Source organism: Pseudochaenichthys georgianus, chromosome 8 (genome assembly GCF_902827115.2).
Source record: "Pseudochaenichthys georgianus chromosome 8, fPseGeo1.2, whole genome shotgun sequence".
Lineage (NCBI taxonomy): Eukaryota > Metazoa > Chordata > Actinopteri > Perciformes > Channichthyidae > Pseudochaenichthys > Pseudochaenichthys georgianus.
The window spans coordinates 20,747,545-20,765,918 of record NC_047510.2 but is presented as its reverse complement, the minus strand read 5'-3'; the positions used below and the strand labels follow the sequence as shown (position 1 = coordinate 20,765,918).

Genomic DNA, 18,374 nt, shown 5'->3' with positions numbered 1-18,374 from the left:
TTGTCTAAATGCTCACATTGTTCCTCACAAAATAGGCCAAACTATGCTTTTGCACTGGTGTTCTCTTTGTAAACAAATATAGTTCACACGTCACGTTCCCAATAATCCATGCTTTCGTTCCCTGGCAGGGGTAAAGCAATACACCAATACGTCTGGCTCTGCTATTCATATGCCAGAAGCTGACCCCCCCCCAGTGGAAGACCCCAGCACATACAGTAAAGTTAGTAATGGTAACGTGAAACACAACTCCGCATTGTGAAAATGTTGCTTTTAGTTTGCAGGGTGAAATAAGGATAACACGATAATATCCCTATAGTGCCTGTCTCATTGAGCGAGAGTGTTCCTCCTAATTAACTAATCAAAAGCTTGTTGACTTTTGTCTACAGCGGCGGTAACCCCAACTCTCAATCACCGGCTACTTCTGCAGACAGATAATTAGTGTGATTAAATCTGATTAGAAACACAGTGGTCAGTAGATACACGTTGGCATCTCTCTTTTCCTGTTCAGTTTATCTGCAAGAAACGCTTCTATTCATCTATGAATTTTAGGTTAACGCCAAAATTCTGACCTCAGTGTTGTAAAAATCTCACGTAAGCCATTATGTGAGACAAGAAAAAGATCGACCGAGACAGAAGGAGAACAAAGAGCGAAGCATCGCTGGGAACAGCACACACTTCAGTCTTTGCTTTCAGTCTGTTTGAAGTCACATTTTCTGATGATTAATTCACAAAGTCAGAAGCAAAATGACTGCTATTATCACTGCGGCAGATCTGTATGAAATTCATTAAAAGTAATGGATGTTAAAACCTCAAGGATATGCAGCCATAGCAATGTCTACATTGTTGTATGTATCTAGACTAATGTAATATAATTATGATATGTAAATCGTTTTTGACAGCCAACATAATAGATTAGTCCAGTGTTTTTTATCCGAGCCTCTCATTACAACATCTGATTTGACTGATAAGTCTCCCTGTTAGGTCAAAAGGCCAGAACCTTCTTTTCTCAGTTGCCAATAGCAATATTGTATTACTGTAGGTGAGTGCGTTTATGGCAGTAATCTGCAGCGGCTCATAATGTGTTCCTTCCAACAGCATAACACAATAATGGCAACGTATCCCATCCCCCAAAACAACGTGCTGCTCTACACTCAGGCTGCAACCCACTCATTCTAAAGATATCACATGTAGACCAGCTCCACCACACACACACACACACACACACACACACACACACACACACACACACACACACACACACACACACACACACACACACACACACACACACACACACACACACACACACACACACACACACACACACACACACACACATACACACACACACACACACACACACACACACACACACACACACACACACACACACACACACACACACACACACACACACACACACACACACACACACACACACACAGCTTTATTTTAGTCAGTTTACCCTTAGCCATTACGTAGATGTGAAATGTTTGTATAAATTAGGCCTTGGTAGATTTGATGTATTGGTATATGAAGTGGTACAAATATGCTTAAATATTGGAGTGAGGCTGTCAACACAGATACTCACAGTCAGATAACGAGAATCCAGGTCCACCTTCTTCTCCAGCTCAGAGAGCAGCTCGTTGTGGAAGGATTTCAACTGGAGAGAAAACACAAACACACAAAATGCATTAATAAATCATTCATGGAGGGTCCCCTTAGAGACCGAGCTCAGAGAGTAAGTTATCCATATTAAGTTGTTTGCAATATACAAATCGGTTATTCAAATACAAGGGCTATTCTCATTTACCCTGTCACTGAATGAATGTTTTATCAACAAAGTCTCGGCCTGTGAAGCTTCTCTCAGCTTGCAAATCACTGTCACTGTCACTTATGCAGCGCTATCTGACACAAAATGCAGTCACTAGATTGTAAACTGACCTGCCTGAAGGAAGCGCAATAAAAGCAGAATAAATTGTTGAATCTCTTCTCATTATGTTTACTACACTTTTAGTTTCATGGTCTGCAGTCATTGCTCTTTTTTTGCAGCATGAGGAGTGTGCATTCTTTTTCTTGATCTCTAAGATTGCCCTCATGTTGAGGAGGATAAGTACAGAGGAGAGTACATTACATAAATATGTACAGGCATAGGAGCAGATACACATAACAGGGCAGCTGGTTGAAGCTCGAGGGCATTAACAATGATCACCTACGATCAGGCCTTGCTCTACAATGGAAATTCAATAATGAACTTGTCATACAAGCATATTACCCAGAATGCCATACTGTTCCATTAACTCACTCCACTTCCTCAGCATCCTTATATATTAACAGCTTTGATTTATATGAGCTCAGCATGTGGATTCATTCAATACCATTTCATGTTCATTCATTGTTCATTTAATGATCATGTTTTCATGTACTGCACACAGGGGCTTGAGAGCTCAGGGACAAATCGCTCTAAACTGTTGTTAACATTTCATTTTTTTTAATGAGTTTTATAGAAAGTCCTGTAGTGTTGAACCACACAGCTGAAAACCCTTTGAGCTTAGAATACCAACCATCTCCTCTAGTTGCACTTGGATCTGTCTGTGGACCTCTGCCATCTGGAACAGCACATCCCCTGCACAGAGAGAAAGAGGGAGACAAGGAACATATGAACAACACTCAACATCGCAAGCATTCCTAGAGCAGAGAAACAGAAAGAAGAGAGGAAGAGAGCTATAGAGAGAGAAGACAGAGAAACCCCAGCGTGCAAAGCTCATGCAGTTTTACGAGATACACAAACGCACAGGACACGTGACTTGTAACTGGGACAACAAACGACAAGATGAACGTTTATTTTTTGGTACAAGACAACAGAAAACAGGGAAAATGAAACAATAACAAGTGATGACAAGTATGACATATGGGGGAGACAAAATGCTTAAAATTAAATTCTGGTTCGTCAAGGCTCTAAGTGCTGATGTCTCGTGGTGATCAAACATTTGTACTTTCTTTCTTTGATTACTTTTAACATCAGGCAATGTGATTTCTAGTACAAAACAAACACCTCAAAGAAAGGTTAAAGTCTCCACACAAAAAGGAAATAACCAAACGGGAAGAGTTAAGGAGGGGCATGCAGCTAGCGAGAGTTTTGGATTGTCATATACCTACAGGCTGCCTCTTCTGAATATGCAGTGCATTGGCAAGAAAAGGAACACAGAGAGCGACATTGAGCGAAGGACACATATAGACCTGGTGGAAAGACAGTGTGATATCTGCATGTACAGGAAAACAAGGCACATACATTTCCATGACCAAAAAGTCCAAAGCCCCTTAGCTTTAGGTCTACTACATACATGTTATCGCCTTTTGAAAGCATGTGATATCAGTTGTATTGCTTTAAATTGATTGATTGTGTTAATAATTAAGTTATTGCTTTTCGTGAGAATACTTAACTCAGTGAAGATTAATAGTGTAAATAAGTGGCTAATGACAAAACATCTCTTTATGCTGTTGTAATATTAATGAACATTGAAAAATCAATTATTTGCAAGGCTTCATTTCAAATGATTAAATAGCCATTAAATCAAATCTTGAACATGTTTAATAAAAAAAGCCAACTGTTGCCAAAGACTAAATAGCAGTGCAATGTAATGCATTCAGCGTACAGAAAAGTATGTCCTGGGGCCTGTTTCAAAAAGCAGGTTTATTACTCTCTGAGCATAAGCCTGAACACTGAGTTAAATAAAAAATGATCAGAGCCTCCATTTTAATCCAGAAGATGCTGAGATATTGATGCATGAATAGTTGATACAACATAATTGTATTCAATGTCGTCTATATTCATAATTTACAAGACTTAAATGTCCTCCAAGTGTTGAAATCTGACTGTGAATTAGACGCCACATTACACATTATCAAAATATATTTTGAATGTATTTGCTCAGGTTCAATCTGAAATTGTTAAAACACAAGGAGCAGAAATGGAATATCAATAAATAGAAAAAGATCGAAGAGTAATAGCAATTCTTATATTTAACCTGGATTTTGATTCTGACATACAGTAAACCTCTGCTAATAAACATGCCTCAACATGATAGTGACTGAAGCAACGGAAAATAAAACGGTCTGGCTCTGAATCAGGGAAGAGTCAGAGAGGAACTCGGGATGTTGTCTAAAACCTGCCAGCAAGCAGGTAGGGTTCACAGAGTCACCGTGGTTACCATGGTAACTGACCAGGAGTTTAAATTACCTCTCTTACTGGAAATGAAAACCAAGAGTTTTCTTAGGTTTAACACATTTAAGAGTTTCCAATAAATCCGCTTTCTGAAACAGGGGACATTTGTGAGTAGGAGCTGCTCACTGAAGTGCAACACTTAGAACAGATTTTGTAATTTCCCCCTGCTGTGTCCTCTTTTAAAATGAGCCTGTAAGAGTACATCTCAATTGATCTCAAAAGGTTTCTAAAATGAATCAAAACTAGCTGAAGGGGTTTCAGAACAAACTTAGTCTTCACCAAAGGGCTTTGGAGTGGTCTTCATCTCAACACACAGCACGTACAATGCAAATAGCTACAGACAGACATTGAAGCAGGTAGGAGCTATAAGAGAGACAGAACATATAATAAGTGAGTATTACTCTTAAAAAAATATTAAAGGTCCCATGTCATGGCCATTTCTACTGATCATAATTCCATTGTTGAGGTCTACTAGAATATATTTATATTGTGCAATTTTCCAAACTCACATTGGTTTCTCATACAGCATCTCTGTATAATATTTGTATTCACTCTCTGTCCTACACGGCTTGTTGGAGCTCCTGCCCCCCCCTCCCTATGAGCCCACTGTGCTCTGATTGGTCAGCTTGCCCACTATGTTCTGATGAGTTCACCGTTACAGCGGAACATCAGTGATTATGTGTTACAATGGCGTTAGCAACCAGAAAATGACACCAGCAATGACAAACAGATGAGAATGCTGCGTGGGGTCTGGGTGCCGTGTTGGCGGGACGTTGCGCGGCTCGCTGCTGCGAGGAGCGGACAGTGTGAGCTGGGTTCATTTCCTGCTTGCTGCGTGGGAGCACCACTAGCACGCCCCGAGCGTGTCAGTTTTGCCGCTGAGAGAGTGTGCGTGTGTGGAGCTCCACGGATTGGTCCATTTGGGTATGGTCACGTCACTGTACCCAGGAAGAAAAAGAGAAATCTCCAACGAGGCGTTCAGGGCAGCATACACAGGTATTTTCTGTGTTAGAGTTTTACTCGCTGCAGGGTGTACTTTGAGGGTTTGTGACTTTGCATACCGTTACATGCATAAAAACCTTCATAACACAGGGGACGGGTAATAACCGGAAAAGCATGACACAGGACCTTTTAAGAGCTGGAAAAATGTTTAGTTCTGTAAATGTATGTCCCCCTATACACCTCAGCATTTATAAACAGTATGATCAACATTGAATCCGGTCCGGTCCGGATCCGGACCGAACCACAACTGTCTCTGGACTCTGAGCAAATTATACTTTTCATATGTGTTATCTTTGAGACAACGCAACGAGTAAAAATTCTCCGCTATGTCCACTGCAAACAGCGCTCTGTCTGTTTGTCTGTGTCTTTGTGTGTCCAATCCAAGCAGCAAACTCTGGGGAACAGCCGGGACGCCAATACGGAAGTGCCGCACACTGCAGTTCATACATGGGCCGCTAGGGACTGGCTGCAGAAAGGAGCAATTTCCATAGACCCCCATGTTAAAATGCCCAACTTTACAACAGAAAAAAACATGTTTCTACCCATTGATGCAATAAATATTATTATCGATATAGTTAGATTCCACCTTCATGATTATGAATCTGTGAGTGAATTGTTTTCTAACACGACCCTTTTATTTATATTAGGTCTTAACGTTTTTTGCATAAATTAGGGCGTGGTCACTTTGATGGACATGTACATGCCTCACTGTCAGCTAACAGCAACTTGTCCACTCTGCTAGGCTACAACCATAGAGGCTACAACCATAGTTAGTCATAGTACTGTACTTGGCCCTTTAGCTTTAGCCGTGTTCGTGATGATTGTGCCTTTTCGGGAATATTGTTACAAATACCAGACAATTCAAATGTCGTGCTGTGCGCTTGAATGTACTAACAGAACTGCCAAGAAGTCTAAAATGATAATAGTATATACATGTTAACCCCGTTCGCAGGTGTTTGTGTGCTTGGTAGCTTAGCTTGCTACTTATTAGCCAGCTAAGGACGTAACCCTTTATGCATACATATACATTTTAGTTTATGATTCAGCCTTGGGTAAGACTTTTATAGTCTATGGCTATGACGCCCATAATGCTAAACGGGAGCAAATGTTAGATAGACCCAATTATCCCAGTGGTGGCCGCCGGAGCTAACGGAGCCGCAGGGGGCTAGCTCCAGCCGGCGTCCCGGAGCTAGCCCACTGCGGCTCCGTAAGGCCCGGGCAGTGGAGTCCGTCTTTTCTCAACGTGTGAATGACAAGCATTAAGAATAACAAAATATAGCTAATTCTCTTGCAGATTGTCTCATTTGATTATGAATGTAACGTTTATATAGGGGAACTACACTGTTCGCAGTAACTTGGTATGCATGTATGTCATGTTAGCTTAGCTTCTTAGCCTGAGCTAGCTCTGTTTACTTCCAGTTCGGAGGCAGCAGGTCCCGCCTCCGCCTCTTTGCCCTTATTTGGATCAGGCGGGATTAGACTGACGTTGCTGTCAAGCTGTTAGTGGCCGACTCCGTTTACTGGGGCTTCTCGGCAACTCTGCAGAATCCTATGGGTGACGTCACAGACACTACGTCCATTTATATACAGTCTATGGTCCAATCACATTCAGCGTCCCGTCAGCGTTTCCCCCCCCCCCCACCAACAGTCTGCGAATCAGAGGCACAGTAGGGCGGGTCTTCGCGGAATGCGGGTGGGAAAAATGTGTGTGTGTTTAAAAAAAAAAGTCAGAGCGAGTGTTAACAGCTCATCTAGATCTAGCTCATCTGTACTGTAGCTAGTAGCCTATAGTTTCACCTACCGGGGACCCTGGGGTGGCATGGGGTGGAAACTGCCACCCCAAAAATAGGCCTTGCCACCCCAGTTGGCAGCTTTGTTTTGAAAGAAATATTGTGGCTCATCGGACATTTATGAGAGAACGTCTCTAATGTCCGAGTGCAAGTGAATGCAGCACAAGACGCACGTCTTGTAACCCCTCCCCCGGCCATGGCGCGAGCGTTGAAATATGATTGGCGGCGATTTCATTTCAACGGTACGGCGCAAAACGAGAAGCATTCTGACCCAAGTACTGAAGGAATTAAGTGCGGTCTACAATGACAGAGAAGAGACTGTCAAGTTTGGCTGTACTCAGCATTGAATCAAAACGCACTAAAGCTGTTGATCTTAATAAGTTTGTGAGGCGTTTTGCTGAACAACATGGTAATCGCAGCATTCAGCTAGACATGCCAACTTGATGCTCTGCTCATGGATGAGCATACAAAACTGTTAAGATGATGACCTTACGTGTGTAAATATACTGTTTTAAGTCCTGAGAAAGTCAAATAAGACGGTGTGTAAAACTTCACTGCCCAGCCAAAAAAAGTAACCACTTTGATTTAACTAGGTTAGTAGGTAAGGACTTTCCACTGGATAATAACTGAAGCATAAAAGAATGCATGACTGAAGTGATGGAGACCATGTTGAAGGCAAACAAAAAGAGAAATAACAGGTAAAATCAAGCAAATCCCCCTTTCAGATTCCACAGCAACCAGAAGAACATAAATACTGGCTGGTGATTTGATTCATCAGCTTTGTGATGGAATAAAAAAATGCACAGTGCATTTCCTTAGCTGTGGATGAGTCCACTGACACCACTGACAATGCTCAGATGCTGGTGTTTGAGAGTTTTTATGATGAGGCAAAGGGGGAGTTTGTTGAAGATGTGTTGGGCCTGATGAACCTCAGTGGACAGACAAGGGGTCAAGACATTTATAAAGCAATAATGGGAATGCTGAATGAAAGAGGGTGCAGAGCCTTTATTCATAACTGTGCAGCTCTTACACTGCGACTCTGAGGGATCAAGCACAGACATAATAACAATGAAAACTGCTGCATACAGATTATTTTAGTTTTTGCAACCTCGTTTTAAGAATCTTGTTGCAATTAAAAGTGTGAATGACCGTAATAAACGGACCTTTGTCTTATTAAAAAAAATAGTTTGGACCTTTAACATTTGTATTTGAGTACCCCTGGTTTATACCATAATATGACATTGTAGGCAGAAACAATGAGATTTTGTTTGAATACAAATAAATTGTTTCCCATCGTCTCCTATGGCAACATATTTCTTATAACCAAATGTGTTTCAACTTACAACTACATAATAGTGTTTATTTGATACTTAAAGGATGAATTCCTGAAGCTCAACATTGTGCACAATGATTTACCTTTTAAAACAGTGGTTTAACGCGGATATAAATAATGACCTACAAATTAGGAAAATTCGATTTTTACCATCTTGTTGACCTGTTCATCACCGGAAACAAGCGTGTGCAGCAGAATAAAGAGCAAAGTGTAAGGAAAATGTATATTTTACATTTTGTAACACGTTAAATTCAGTGACAACTTGCAATACAACTCTTGTATTCCCAAGACAGTGAGGCATTTTTCCCATGGTGCAACCTGCTGATCTGGAGCCTCACAGGAGCAGACCAAAGCATCCTGTCAGTTCCCAGCAGGCCCGCTAAGCAGCTTAAAGATACTCATCCCTAATCACCGCCCTTCAAAGCTTAGACATCCTGGCATTCTGTCTGTTGCAACTAGCGGGATCAATTAACAAATGAGCAGCCAGAGAGAGAGAGAGAGGACAGGGGGTTTGCAAGAAGCCGCAAAGGGAATGAATTTGCTAGAGATTTAATCTGTTCTTCTGATTCCTATTCAATGCATGAGCCAACGACATAAAAAAAACTAAGAAACATTCACACTTCGAGATGCAAACAGTTACCATGGCAACTTGGATATCATATCACACAACACAGAAAATTGTACTGCAACCTTCAGGGGCAGTTCACAGCAGATAAGTCAATCAGGAATCAATAAAGATGGCGTAATGTGGAACATTTGAACACGCTGTGCAATGTTATTGTTTTGAGCAGAAGATTATCTAGCGGGCTTGACTCAACCAGTGAGAACGATTGTAAGTGCTGCCAGCCTGACGAGGATATGCGCATACCAGCGGGAGGCGTCATGACAGATAGATCGATAGCCACAGTGACAAGCTCAAGAACACGCATCGAATGAACAATTCGACACACGGATACAAAAACACACACCAGCAAATCAACTCTTGAATACTTGTCATTGCTGCATCAATATTTGCAAACCCGCTTCACCCCTGCCGGTTTCCCTGGCTGAGAGAAAACAATAGTTTCTTTGTAGGGAGGTGAGCTCAGGTTGATCTGCACCTGCAGCTTAGCAACATGCAGCCACATGCCCGTTAGCTTAAACCACTGAGTCATAGAGGGAAGCATGGACATGGACTTGGGTGCATCCGAACAGACTGTCCCCTGAAGTATGACATCAGCTGGTGTAGATGCTATTGACTGCTTGTGTAACAGAGGCAATGATACACCCACACAGGTAGAGTGAAATAAAAACAGAATAACAGAATGTGGGCTGGGAAGCAGAAAAATAAATAAAAAGAGGAAGTTTGCAATGTTGAACAGGGAGAACAAGAGAGACAGAGTTGGAGGGAGGGAGAGAATGGAGGTGGATGGAGAGAAACTGAATCACTGGTGAAGGTCAAGTCGGATTCACTACGGGTTGTCATGGAAGCAGGATAATGCTAGGGTTGTTGCCATGGGAGAAGTTGCTAGATGAGGGACAGCGGTGTTGTGTTACAGAACACTGTTCAAAGATCTCCAACATTACTATCAGCTATCCTCAAATCAGCATTTACTGTACACTACCCTGGAAAGGAGAGTGGAGCGATCCCACAGTACTGTACAGTGTGTGTGTGTGTGTGTGTGTGTGTGTGTGTGTGTGTGTGTGTGTGTACACTGATGTTATACCTGCCTATATCATGACAAATCACAAGAGAAACAAACAAGGTGGCAAGAATAATGGGGCCGCAGAAAAACTTGCCAGACGTGGGTAATAGCTGAGAGTCTGGGTGGCCATGTGAGTGTGTATGTGTTTGTTTGTTTACATGGTTGCGAGTACCCTCCCTGTAAAGCCACAACTTATAAAACACACTTAATCTGGGAGTGAGGGCAGTTTGTTTACAGTTCATCCATCCCTTACGCACGCACGCACACACACACACACACACACACACACACACACACACACACACACACACACACACACACACACACACACACACACACACACACACACACACACACACACACACACACACACACACACACACACACACACACACACACACACACACACACACACACACACACACACACACACACACACACACACACACACACACACACACACACACACACACACACACACACACACACACACACACACACACACACACACACACACACACACACACACACACACACACACACACACACACACACACACACACACACACACACACACACACACACACACACACACACACACACACACACACACACACACACACACACACACACACACACACACACACACACTAGTTTTGTGAACTGGATGATGAACTCCTTTTGAACCCGTTTTCTTTTTTGTTCATTCGCAAAGCCTCTCGTAGGAGAGAAATGATTTCATACTGAAGTTGGGAGACAGCTATCACAGCTGTTCAACCTACTAGCCCAATATAAGTTTGTCCAGTAATGGTGTCATGCTTTGGGCCATGATGAAGGCTTAACAGTGATCATGTTAGCCTGTCAAACTAAAGTGGGCTGTCAGCACTGTTGCAAGTAATCTTTGCATTTATAATACAAGCTAGCTTGCCGTGCATTGTCTACTGGGTAAGACTGATGCAACAAATCCAAACCATCTGGTATCAGTGAGCTAAATCCTGGCCTCTTTTGAAGCCGCTGTTCCACCTGGTTTGACCGGTTTTCGGTATTCTAAGATGAGAGAGTACACTTGAAGTAGCTGTAAAGGTTTTACCTTCTTAGACATTTTAACAAATAAAGCATACAGTAACAGTTATTTTAATAATGAGCAACAAAATATGTCATGAAACTTAAGTCTCACAATTGAGAAGTGGAGCAGAACATTGGATTCATTTTACAACAGCAGCACTACAATACAACCTTTCCTTATTATGCATACACTAATAACACTGCATAGGTGCATGTGCCAAGCTGCATTATAACTTTTTCAGAGTTGCTGATTGGTCCAGAGTGTATTTGTTGGCTGGTATTTATCATGTTGCTGGGGTCAGGAGCTATAGCTGGTTGTTCAAGGACAACTTATATAAGCTTATATTTTATAATCTTCACATATGAAACAAGATGTTATAGTACAATGGAGGGCTAATAAGGTCAGGGAAACCTGAACAAAGCCACAAAAAGAATCCATGACTTGAACTTTCATTACAGTGTGTCCCTGAGAGAAACTTAGATTATTGCAGAATTGCAAGAAAACATTTTTTAATAACTAGTCGCTGAAAGTATAAATGATGAATTAAAGCCACTTTGACTCATCTTACAACCCAGGAGCACCGCAGAGGGACAAAGGAGAAAGCCAAGTAAGAGGGACAGGGAAATAAACCCCCTGTGCGTGTAACCCTTTAAAATGATCTGGATGTTTTTGTTGTTGTTCTCCCCAATTTAAAAAAAAGTTCCCTTAGACTCAAAATATGAAGTTAAAAGTGAAGGAAGTGCAACATGAAAGAGGACACATATTTAGTTTGAGGGCAAATAACCCAATAGGGAAGATTTCTTGAGAGGAGCAAAAACAAGTGATACCTTAAATGTTACAAACAAGAAACTGAATTAAACTTGCATGCCATATTTTTCCAAAGCTGTGAATCAGAGACTTCTAAAATTAAGAGAAGGCAATAAGACAAAACGCAGAATCATGCATCTACCTGTTGAGGAATGGAGATTCTAGGAGGGGCTAAGTGACTTTGAAGGAATGTGTGTGTGTGTGTGTGTGTGTGTGTGTGTGTGTGTGTGTGTGTGTGTGTGTGTGTGTGTGTGTGTGTGTGTGTGTGTGTGTGTGCGTGTGTGTGTGTGTGCGTGTGTGTGTGTTATTTGATCTACCCAGATTAACACTCTAACATACCAGGGTCAATCAAGGTCTGCACGAGTGAGGAAGGACAACAAAAAACGGTGCTGCTGCGACCTAGACTATTGCACTGAGAATTAGTTTAGGTCAAAACGCCCATGTTACAACAATAAACATATGCAAAACACATTACAAAGCCTTATATTATTAAATAAATGATTTCATTCCTTTCACTAAAGAAAGAGAGATTTCATTGCAGTTCTGTCTATGTCCATCCCAGCCGCATCCAAGCTCACCTTCAGCACATGTACCTGCCACGAACAAATGAAGGGCAACGTGAATGTGTGTAGATGGAGAGTGTGGGGGGCCACTGGGTTCCCATCATGCAGTGCAAGTCTCAGAAATAGAGCAGGAGAAAGCAGGGGCTCCTGGGATGTTGGGACAGAGCTAAGAAAAGAGCTCCTCTGCTCTCATTTAAACAGGGGCAGGTGCTGGAGGAGGAGAGAGGTAGGCCAGACTGAAGAGAGAGAGGGGAGTCAGAGAGAGAGAGGGGAGTCAGAGAGAGAGAGAGAGAGCTCTGTGTACACGGTATGTGTACTTGTGGGTATTCATTCAAATAATGTATTTCAAAGTTAACACTTCGACCACCTAGCTTACCTCTGCTTTTAACAAGATTACCCTAAAAAAGGCAATCATTCTACCTCACTTTGCGGACTCATTTTCCCGGTGAGGACCTTATTTTTCTCAGGTAATTACTGGGTGGGCTCCGAGATCCTTTTTTTTCTTGAAACTTCTTCCAAGCAGCAACCTAAGCTTTCGATTGCTTAAGTACATGTTAATGATCTCTTCCGTCTCTCTAGTGCTGGTAATTTCCCAAAAGACATGTCTTTGTGCTGAATCATACATGTGTGTTATTAAAATGTGGCAATTAATAGGGTTACAGAGGTTGATGCGATTTCCTCTGGCTGGGGAGGCTGAACTGTAAGCACTTCACATTCCTGCCCAGGTTGTTGAAAACAGAATAATCAGCCAAACGGCCCGAGAGGGAATGCATTTTCAATTGTTAACCAAATCACAGGATGAAGGGAAGCCAAAGCGAATAGAAAATACATTCCTGTGTTACATGCATTCACCAGCATTGGGCTAATGTTCAGTTAGAGTCAACAGTGAAACACCATCTAGTAAAACAGAAGCACAACCAGCCAATCACAGAGTAGCTCTCCTCTCCGCCTCAGGACAGGCTTACCATACCAGCAAGCCAGTACCCTATTTTCATCAGCTGATTACTGTGACTTATATTCAGGCATGTCAAAGGTTATATTCAAATACAATTGGTCTCATAGCAATGATGCAGTGCTGTCACTTTGACTAAAGACTCAGTCTGAACATGAAAAGAATAACTATCTGTAGTCAACTGTACAAGGTACGATTTTACAGTGAGCTCAGCAGGCCATGATTGGTCAGATTACCAGGCTATTGTTCTGCTGTTTGCTAACAAGAATTGAGAGCCACGCTAAGCCATTTGAAGAAGAAAATATAGTTTGGAATATAAAAGTCTACGTGTGAAAATGTGACTAAAGTTTGTTTCCGAGTTTGTAAAATAGAACTGTCATACAATACCATCAGCTTGTCACATAAGGCTGCTGCTGAGGCATTGTAAATGCTGTGTCCACATCTAAAAAGATATGAACTATGTTATAAGTTAAACAAACTGTACATTTGAATGTGATTTATTGAGACAAGGTTATCTTTAATCTACACAACACTTGGTTGCATGCTAGCTGATTAAACTGACATGCGTGCCATAGTTACCCGATTGGTGGGACTTCTGTCAGTTACAACACAAATAAAGTAGCTCGAGAAATGATGATAAATGGGACGAAGCCTGCGAGCTAGTTCAGGCAGTCAACTCGAGCACCAATGACACATTAACACGTGACGCACCTCGTCCCTCTCCCAACCAACCAAACACGTTCTCCTAAACATGCCACTCTATTTAAGCTGCCAGGTCTTCCTGCCTCTGCCTCGCTATGCTGCTGCTGCTGCCACTGCTTGCTACGTTCATGTTCCTGCTGCTGTGTTTCATGTCGCTGCTGCTTGCCTGCCCCTCCACCCCAGCTTCCACCTGTAGGCTCGGGGGATAGTCATCTAATCATCACTCAATGTTCTTTGTAAATCTGTGGAGTGATGAGGCCCGAGCCTAGATGCCAAACTCAAACTATATGCTGCTTATAATAAACATATTAAGAACACGTGAGTTGTCTGACTGAAATTAAAGAACTAGTCATTTCAGGAGGACTTCAAACCTGTGATGTGCCTATTTAGTTTATGACTCTAGTCATAAATAACAAGCCTCTTAGAACAGAGGGATACATCAGTAAAGAAAACAAAAAGGAGCAAAGCTGGTCGGTTACGATTATCGTAAACGTATCCAGTCTTACAAATTCCAAATTCCTGTTTCCCTAAAAGGGTTGGAAAGTCACACATGTCACTGTAATGAAAGCTCACTCCTACTTCACAAGAAGGGATAAAGAAGAGGAGTATGACAGAGACAGAGGGAGGGAGGGCAGGTGTGTGTGTGTGTGTGTGTGTGTGTGTGTGTGTGTGTGTGTGTGTGTGTGTGTGTGTGTGTGTGTGTGTGTGTGTGTGTGTGTGTGTGTGTGTGTGTGTGTGTGTGTGTGTGTGTGTGTGTGTGTGTGTGTGTGTGTGTGTGTGTGTGTGTGTGTGTGTGTGTGTGTGTGTGTGTGTGTGTGTGTGTGTGTGTGTGTGTGTGTGTGTGTGTGTGTGTGTGTGTGTGTGTGTGTGTGTGTGTGTGTGTGTGGCAAAGTGACAGGCGATGATTAGCCCAACCAGAGGAGGATATGTGGGAGAGAGTGTGTGGGAGTGGGGCTGGCGAAAGAGAGAGACTGTCTCTTAAGGCAGAGATATACACAAGTGGATTAAAGAGCACTCGCACTGTTTAAACAGTTAGAAATAACTGCAGATTCAAGGACAGAAAATGCACAAAATTATGTACTGTAAGTATAACAGGCATAAACACATGCATGCACGACAGTACACACAAGGGGACATTCCTGTGGCAACATACTGTGTTCTAAAAGAATGAGTAAGACTCGAGCCAGGGTATAATGCATGTTGTTTGGTCGATGAACACAGCAAGTAATTGCACTTCCTGCTTTAGGCCTAATGTTTACATGTGAAAAACAGGAGAAAGAAAGAGATGGTGAGCAGCTGCCGACTCTTGGATGTGTAGGTGGGGCCATTTGCAGCCCGTCTCTTACTAAGGCTCTGTGGAGTTAACAGGCTTTAAAGAGGTGCAAGAAGAGCTCAAAAACACATCAATGTGTGAGCATGCGCAAATACAGACAAGCCATTGAAAAGAATGTTTATCTTTTTAATATAATCAGCCAGCAAACTCAATAACTCTTTAAACAAACCTGTTTAACTTGACGTCAACTGATTATGTGACTGATGTGGAAAGTATTGTATGCAATGTTTATGATCACTTGGGTTCTCCACACGATGCTTTGAATCCTGACTTTACACTTATCTCTGTAAGGTTATCGAGGGCATACATACAAAATCTGAACTGAACCAGGTGGAGATGTTTATGTTTATTAAGATTAAGATTAAGATGGATTTTTATTAATCCCTCGTGGGGAAATTGTTTCTCTGCATTTGACCCATCCTAGTGTTAGGAGCAGTGTGCTGCCATTTTGAACGGCGCCCGGGGAACAGTGTGGGGAACGGTGCCTTGCTCAGGGACACCTCAGTAGTACTTGGTCTTGCCGGGACTTGAACTGGTGACCTTCCAGTTACCAAGCCAAGTCCCTATCGACTTCGCCACCACCGCCCCATTAAGGATCCCCATTAGCTTTTGCTCTCGACAAAAGCTACTCTTCCTGGGGTCCGACACTTAAAACAATACAACAATAATACAGCAACATTTAGGACATAAGTCCTGACATCATTAACAACATTAAAAACATCACCAATATCATCAACAACATGCGATCAAATATGCGAGATAAAAAGGGACAAGCAAACAATGCCTGAGACCAAAAAGATATACCTGTTTCCAAGCTTTACATTTTTCCCTTTGGGTTCTTTTTTTTTTTTTTCATTTCAAACCTTTATTTAAAGGAATGGTCCACTCATTAGATAATTAATCAAAACTTCAGTATTTAGTGAAACGTTATGTTTAAACCATACCCTGAAGAAATCAGCGATATTCCCCGGTAAATAATGATTTTATAGCTCTTTTTTATCAAGACCTGTATATTCCGTCTGGCCGCCACCATGTTTGCCATTTTCAGTAGTCACGTGATGGTCGTGACGTCATCCATGCGTTCACTTTGTCAACACACGGAAACATGGTGGGGTATTTCAGTTCGGACTGGTCAGCAGAGGAACAAGTTTTGACCAATGTGAAGAGATTGGATGGGGGAATTCAGCCATACATATCAGTATGACAATACGACACCCTCTGTCCTAAGACCCTCACATCGTACAAGGAAAAACTTCCGAAGAAAACCCACAGTTTAAAGGGAACATGGGAGAAACCTCAGGGAGAGCAACAGAGGAGGGATCCCTCTCCCAGGACGGACAGACGTGCAATAGATGCCGTGTGTAAATTGAAAAGATAATACATTTGCAACATAGGTAGTCCAAATGTTTGGAAATGCATGTGTGTATAATGGGAAGATGATATAAGATACTATATGTATGCATGTAGTACCACCCTTGCTAGCGATTCCCTCTCTAGTTTAGCATACTCAGCTTCGTTGTCCCTGGCCATAGAATCACGCTTTTATGGGGCCGGAAAAACTGGGGGGAAATACACACTAGCCGGTACTACGCTATATGGAAAGGCCACCAAAAACTGTCCTGACCTGGACGCTAAAGGACGTTACAACGGGGCTAGCCGCTGCAATGGAAATGCGCTATAACATACCTTATTCTTACTCCGAGCACTACTTCTGCTCCTCCGTCGCTTCACACTTGCAGAGGGCGATTTCTCAACTGGCCGAACTGGTGTCCTAGTCGTGATGACACCAGAAAGACCGATGGTACTGCATCTCCATTGAGTACTGGTTGTTCTTTAAATCCCATGTTATGTTTGATCATACTCTCAGAGTAGTCGTCCGGAAATGTGAAATGTTCGCTGCATACATGAGCCTGTGAATCTCTCGGTTCGGGCCGGCCACATTTCGCTAGCCACTGCCTCCGAATGTACTTCTTACGCTTACCTTTTGGCAACAGATGGAACCGAGCATTCCGTGGATTGTTCCTATCAGAATTGTGGCAATGTTTCGCGATACAGTGAGGCATATTTGAAAAGAGAAACTACAGTAAATAACATGGAGATCAACGTGTCTTCGAAAACCAAACGCATGGATTACGTCACGTCCGGGAAATGGCGGCGCCCACAGTGTTGATGTTATTTCGGTATATAATCAGTTTAAAATCACTGATAATGTCATCGGATTAAAAAAAAAAAGAGAGAGACTGGCAGAGAGTCTGTTTTATCGGATGATAATTTTTAAAAAATGAGTGTCATGAGCATACCATTCCTTTAACCAGATTGGTCCCATTGAGATCATAGATCTCTTTTTCAAGGGAGACCTGCAGAGGAATTCAGATATTCGGACATAATGGTATGGGAATGTACTTACTTTATCTTGGGTCCCCTATATTATAATCTTTTTCATCAATATATTATAGTTCTCAATTATATACAAAACATGTCTCTGAAGTGCTGATTCTCTGTCTGTTACTTTAGATGAAAATAAGGAGCCACTCCCCACGCCCCTCTGAGAGATGTGGTTAACCCAGTGGTTCTCAAACTTTTTCTGTCATTCCCCACTTTGAACAGGTGGGCCTTTTCAAGCCCCACCTGTTCCTCATCGCTCCAATAAAATGGTAGGCCAAGTTTAAAATTGTCAAATGTATCGTTCTATAACAGGGGTCTCCAACTTTTTTTAGGATGAGGGTTACTTTCAAAAAATAAAACAAGTCGTGAGCTACTTTTACTCCTCTTTTTTGTTTTTTTGCAGTGTATATATTTAGCACATTTTAACATTATTATATGCTACCTTTAACCTTTGAGTGCTGTTTGGGTCTGTGGGACCCGTTTTCAGTGTTTACTAAAATAAAATGTATGCAATTTAATTATTTTAACCTG

At 42.1% G+C, this 18,374-nt stretch overlaps 1 protein-coding gene across 4 annotated transcripts in view; it reads right to left on the bottom strand.

The window, feature by feature from the left end:
• Positions 1-18,374, bottom strand: part of LOC117450500 (BAR/IMD domain-containing adapter protein 2-like) — a 61,335-nt gene that overhangs the window by 17,684 nt on the left and 25,277 nt on the right. For all 4 annotated transcript variants that reach the window (XM_034088293.1, XM_034088294.1, XM_034088296.2 and 1 more), the window contains exons 4-5: positions 2,565-2,626; positions 1,592-1,663 (exon numbers count right to left, since the gene is read on the bottom strand). In XM_034088293.1, coding sequence (XP_033944184.1) covers positions 1,592-1,663; positions 2,565-2,626 — 134 coding nt within the window. The remainder of the gene's footprint in view (positions 1-1,591; positions 1,664-2,564; positions 2,627-18,374) is intronic.